Source organism: Phoxinus phoxinus, assembly GCF_949152265.1.
Source record: "Phoxinus phoxinus genome assembly, chromosome: 2".
NCBI classification, from domain to species: domain Eukaryota; kingdom Metazoa; phylum Chordata; class Actinopteri; order Cypriniformes; family Leuciscidae; genus Phoxinus; species Phoxinus phoxinus.
The window spans coordinates 53,854,834-53,860,833 of NC_136877.1; the positions used below are offsets into that span (position 1 = coordinate 53,854,834).

At 45.6% G+C, this 6,000-nt stretch overlaps 1 protein-coding gene across 2 annotated transcripts in view; it reads left to right on the plus strand.

Annotated features, from left to right (window-relative positions):
• The window catches only part of LOC306994729 (mitogen-activated protein kinase kinase kinase 11), a 47,570-nt gene that overhangs the window by 24,689 nt on the left and 16,881 nt on the right, over positions 1-6,000 (plus strand). For both annotated transcript variants that reach the window (XM_079605510.1, XM_079605511.1), the window contains exon 2: positions 4,966-5,146. In XM_079605510.1, the coding sequence (XP_079461636.1) occupies positions 4,966-5,146 (181 nt within the window). The remainder of the gene's footprint in view (positions 1-4,965; positions 5,147-6,000) is intronic.

The following is a 6,000-nucleotide window of genomic DNA, read 5'->3' on the forward strand; positions in this document are numbered from 1 at the left end:
TGATTGAGTGATTGAGTGAGTGAGTGAGTGAGTGAGTGAGCGATTGAGTGTGCGATTGAGTGAGTGAGTGATTGAGTGAGTGAGTGAGTGAGTGAGTGAGTGATTGAGTGAGTGATTGAGTGAGTGAGTGAGTGAGTGAGTGATTGAGTGATTGAGTGAGTGAGTGAGTGATTGAGTGAGTGAGTGAGTGAGTGAGTGATTGAGTGAGTGTGTGATTGAGTCAGTGAGTGATTGATTGAGTGAGTGAGCGATTGAGTGAGTGAGCGATTGAGTGAGTGAGTGAGTGAGTGAATGATTGAGTGAGTGAGTGAGTGAATGATTGAGTGAGTGAGTGATTGAGTGAGTGAGTGAGTGAGTGAGTGTGATTGAGTGAGTGTGTGATTGAGTGAGTGAGTGAGCGATTGAGTGAGTGTGCGATTGAGTGAGTGTGTGATTGAGTGAGTGAGTGTGCGATTGAGTGAGTGTGCGATTGAGTGAGTGAGTGAGTGAGTGAGTGAGTGTGATTGAGTGAGTGTGTGATTGAGTGAGTGAGTGAGTGAGCGATTGAGTGAGTGTGCGATTGAGTGAGTGAGTGAGCGATTGAGTGAGTGAGTGAGTGAGTAAGTGTGTGATTGAGTGAGTGTGTGATTGATTGAGTGAGTGAGCGATTGAGTGTGCGATTGAGTGAGTGAGTGAGTGAGTGAGTGTGATTGAGTGAGTGAGTGAGTGATTGAGTGATTGAGTGAGTGTGCGATTGAGTGAATGATTGAGTGAGTGAGTGAGTGATTGAGTGAGTGAATGATTGAGTGAGTGAGTGAGTGTGCGATTGAGTGAGTGAGTGTGCGATTGAGTGAGTGAGTGAGTGAGTGATTGAGTGAATGATTGAGTGAGCGAGTGTGTGAGTGAGTGAGTGAGTGAGTGTGCGATTGAGTGAGTGAGTGTGCGATTGAGTGAGTGAGTGAGTGATTGAGTGATTGAGTGAATGATTGAGTGAGTGAATGATTGAGTGAGTGAGTGAGTGAGTGAGTGAGTGAGTGTGATTGAGTGAGTGAGTGAGTGATTGAGTGATTGAGTGAGTGTGCGATTGAGTGAATGATTGAGTGAGTGAGTGAGTGATTGAGTGAGTGAATGATTGAGTGAGTGAGTGAGTGTGCGATTGAGTGAGTGAGTGTGCGATTGAGTGAGTGAGTGATTGAGTGAATGATTGAGTGAGCGAGTGTGTGAGTGAGTGAGTGAGTGAGTGTGCGATTGAGTGAGTGAGTGTGCGATTGAGTGAGTGAGTGAGTGATTGAGTGATTGAGTGAATGATTGAGTGAGTGAATGATTGAGTGAGTGAGTGAGTGAGTGTGCGATTGAGTGAGTGAGTGTGCGATTGAGTGAGTGAGTGATTGAGTGATTGAGTGAATGATTGAGTGAGCGAGTGTGCGATTGAGCGAGTGTGCGATTGAGCGAGTGTGCGATTGAGCGAGTGTGCGATTGAGTGACTGCGAGTGAGTGAGTGAGTGTGATTGAGTGAGTGAATGATTGAGTGATTGAGTGAGTGAATGATTGAGTGAGTGAGTGAGTGATTGAGTGAGTGAATGATTGAGTGAGTGAGTGAGTGATTGAGTGAATGATTGAGTGAGTGAGTGATTGAGTGTGTGAGTGAGTGAGTGAGTGAGTGAGTGAGTGAGTGATTGAGTGAGTGAATGATTGAGTGAGTGAGTGAGTGAGTGAGTGAGTGAGTGAATGATTGAGTGATTGAGTGAGTGAGTGAGTGAATGGTTGAGTGAGTGAGTGATTGAGTGAGTGAATGATTGAGTGAGTGAGTGATTGAGTGAATGATTGAGTGAGTGAGTGATTGAGTGTGTGAGTGAGTGAGTGAGTGAGTGAGTGAGTGAGTGAGTGAGTGAGTGATTGAGTGAATGATTGAGTGAGTGAGTGAGGGAATGATTGAGTGAGTGTGCGATTGAGTGAGGGAGTGAGCGAGTGAGTGAGTGAGCAATTGAGCGAGTGAGTGAGTGATTGAGTGAGTGTGAATGAATGAGCGAGTGAGTGAGTGAGTGTGCGATTGAGTGAGTGTGCGATTGAGTGAGTGTGCGATTGAGTGAGTGAGTGTGTGATTGAATGAGTGTGCGATTGAGTGAGTTAGTGTGCGATTGAGTGAGTGTGCGATTGAGTGAGTTAGTGTGCGATTGAGTGAGTGTGCGATTGAGTGAGTGAGTGTGCGATTGAGTGAGTTAGTGTGCGATTGAGTGAGTGTGCGATTGAGTGAGTGAGTGTGCGATTGAGTGAGTGAGTGAGTGAGTGAGCGATTGAGTGAGTGTGCGATTGAGTGAGTGAGTGTGCGATTGAGTGAGTGAGTGAGTGAGTGAGCGATTGAGTGAGTGTGCGATTGAGTGAGTGAATGAGTGAGTGAGTGAGTGAGGGAATGATTGAGTGAGTGTGCGATTGAGTGAGGGAGCGAGCGAGTGAGTGAGTGAGCAATTGAGCGAGTGAGTGAGTGATTGAGTGAGTGTGAATGAATGAGCGAGTGAGTGAGTGAGTGTGCGATTGAGTGAGTGTGCGATTGAGTGAGTGTGCGATTGAGTGAGTGAGTGTGTGATTGAATGAGTGTGCGATTGAGTGAGTTAGTGTGCGATTGAGTGAGTGTGCGATTGAGTGAGTGAGTGTGCGATTGAGTGAGTGTGTGATTCACTCACTCACTGACCAGGAAAAAAACAGTCTAAAGACAGCGGCGCGTTGCGATAGTGATATGGTATTTTAAGGGCGCGTGCTTGGCCATAATGTAGCGTGTTAACGCGCATCCACTTTGATTATCTAATATAAACAGACGCAGCAGTTTTCATTTTTGCAAATCATACATTATTACAAGGAAAAATATTAACACACGAGGGAAATCATTGTTGTGTCCGTGAAGATGTGAAAAAGATCTATCTAGATTTAAAAAAAAAAAAAAATCTAGATTAGGCTACACATTTACCCAAATTATACGCCTGTTTAACCGAAGCTAATGTGTGTGTTTCTCCATCATCCCCAATGTCACTTCTCTGTGTTGTACAGCCCTGTGAACCGCTCCTGGCATGCGCCGGCAAACCCGCCGTTATAATAGCAATCCGCCGTTATAATAGCGATCCGCCGTTATAATAGCGATCCGCCGTTATAATAGCAATCCACCGTTATAATAGCGATCCGCCGTTATAATAGCAATCCGCCGTTATAATAGCAATCCGCCGTTATAATAGAGATCCGCCGTTATAATAGCAATCCGCCGTTATAATAGCAATCCGCCGTTATAATAGCGATCCGCCGTTATAATAGCGATCCGCCGTTATAATAGCAATCCGCCGTTATAATAGCAATCCACCGTTATAATAGCGATCCGCCGTTATAATAGCAATCCGCCGTTATAATAGAGATCCGCCGTTATAATAGCGATCCGCCGTTATAATAGCAATCCGCCGTTATAATAGAGATCCGCCGTTATAATAGCAATCCACCGTTATAATAGCAATCCGCCGTTATAATAGCGATCCGCCGTTATAATAGCGATCCGCCGTTATAATAGCAATCCGCCGTTATAATAGCGATCCGCCGTTATAATAGCAATCCGCCGTTATAATAGAGATCCGCCGTTGTAATAGAGATCCGCCGTTATAATAGCAATCCGCCGTTATAATAGAGATCCGCCGTTATAATAGCAATCCGCCGTTATAATAGCGATCCGCCGTTATAATAGAGATCCGCCGTTATAATAGCGATCCGCCGTTATAATAGCAATCCGCCGTTATAATAGCAATCCGCCGTTGTAATAGCGATCCGCCGTTATAATAGAGATCCGCCGTTATAATAGCAATCCACCGTTATAATAGCGATCCTCCGTTATAATAGCGATCCGCCGTTATAATAGCAATCCGCCGTTATAATAGCAATCCGCCGTTATAATAGCGATCCGCCGTTATAATAGAGATCCGCCGTTATAATAGCGATCCGCCGTTATAATAGCAATCCGCCGTTGTAATAGCGATCCGCCGTTATAATAGAGATCCGCCGTTATAATAGCAATCCGCCGTTATAATAGCGATCCGCCGTTATAATAGCGATCCGCCGTTATAATAGCGATCCGCCGTTATAATAGCGATCCGCCGTTATAATAGCGATCCGCCGTTATAATAGCAATCCGCCGTTATAATAGCAATCTGCCGTTATAATAGCGATCCGCCGTTATAATAGCGATCCGCCGTTATAATAGCAATCCGCCGTTATAATAGCAATCCGCAGTTATAATAGCGATCCGCCGTTATAATAGCGATCCGCCGTTATAATAGCAATCCGCCGTTATAATAGCAATCCGCCGTTATAATAGCGATCCGCCGTTATAATAGCGATCCGCCGTTATAATAGCAATCCGCCGTTATAATAGCAATCCGCCGTTATAATAGCAATCCGCCGTTATAATAGCGATCCGCCGTTATAATAGCGATCCGCCGTTATAATAGCAATCCGCCGTGGAACAAGCGCACCTGCTCTTAAAGGGAATGTGAGAGGACGCTCTGATTGGTTTATTTCACGTTACGCCCAAACCACACCTATGAATAATGAAGCGACTTCAGACCAACACATTTTAGATTTGCGCCAGGCGCAAGAGTCATTTATCCCTCCGGGAAAATAGCAACAGCGCCGGGATCCACCCACAAAGTTACTTGCGCCTTGCGCTTTGCGCTTTGCGCTTGCGTTTCAGAGCGTTAAAATAGGGCCCATAGTCTCCTATTGCCACTGGTTTGAGTTTGTAAGATGGCACAGTTTATTTCTGATGTCTAACTTATGCTCTCTCTCTCTCTCTCTCTCTCTCTCTCTCTCTCTCTCTCTCTCTCTCTCTCTCTCTCTCTCTCCTCTCTCTCTCTCTCTCTCTCCTCTCTCTCCTCTCTCTCCTCTCTCTCTCTCTCTCTCTCCTCTCTCTCCTCTCTCTCCTCTCTCTCTCTCTCTCTCTCTCTCTCTCTCTCTCAGTTCTGCTGGCTGAGCCTGTAGAGAATGGTAGCATTGAGGGCAAAACGCTGAAGATCACAGATTTCGGTCTGGCGAGAGAGTGGCACAAGACTACTAAGATGAGCACGGCGGGCACGTACGCCTGGATGGCCCCCGAGGTCATCAAGTCCTCCACCTTCTCCAAGGGCAGCGACGTCTGGAGGTGAGCGAACACGTAAACTCAACCGCTTAACCACACGTGGCATTAGAAACCGTGTCAACTGCTCCTCAAGATTTACCGGTTAACCCAGTGTTTCCCAACCTTTTTTCTGTCACGGCACCCTTTGATAATTAAAAAAAATATGTGGCACCCTAGGGATGGGCGATATACATTCATTGGAACTTAAAGGGGTCATGACATGAGAAACCAAATTTGTCTTGATCTTTTGGTATATAAGAGGTCTTTGTACCATTAAAACGTCCTGCTAGTTTCATAGCTTAAGACGTCCTCCCCATTATAAACGAATCATTTATTTAATCAAGCTCTAAATACAGCTCGTTCTGGATCCATGGTAAGAAGTGACGTCACGGTGCGAAGTGACGTACCAGCGTTTGCATATGACCGCCTCCAGCAAAAGACAACTACGCTTTAAGCGTTTTACTACGCTCATTTCGTATCGTTGTCGCGCCCGCGTGCTGCGCGCCACATAAGTGTCCAGTCGACGGACAGCGAGTGGGTCTGTGTACAGGGAAATGACGACGCCGCAGATGTGCTGTTCCTGGCTGTGGACAAACAACATCTGTGAATACGCTGCGAAAGATCCAGTCGTCAGGGAAAAATGGATGCACTTTATTTTTTGCGGCCGTCTCAGTCACGGCAGTGTTAGTTTAAGCGTTTGTTCTATACATTTGAAGGATGACTGTTTTGAGAACAAATCCCCAAATGATGCTGGCTTTGCCAGAAAACTGTTGCTCAAAGATAAGTCCGTGCCGACTATTCTGGGCTCAACAACGACGACGCAAACTGTAAGTAATGTATTTAAAACTTTAAACTACTTTTTAAATACGCAATGTTCT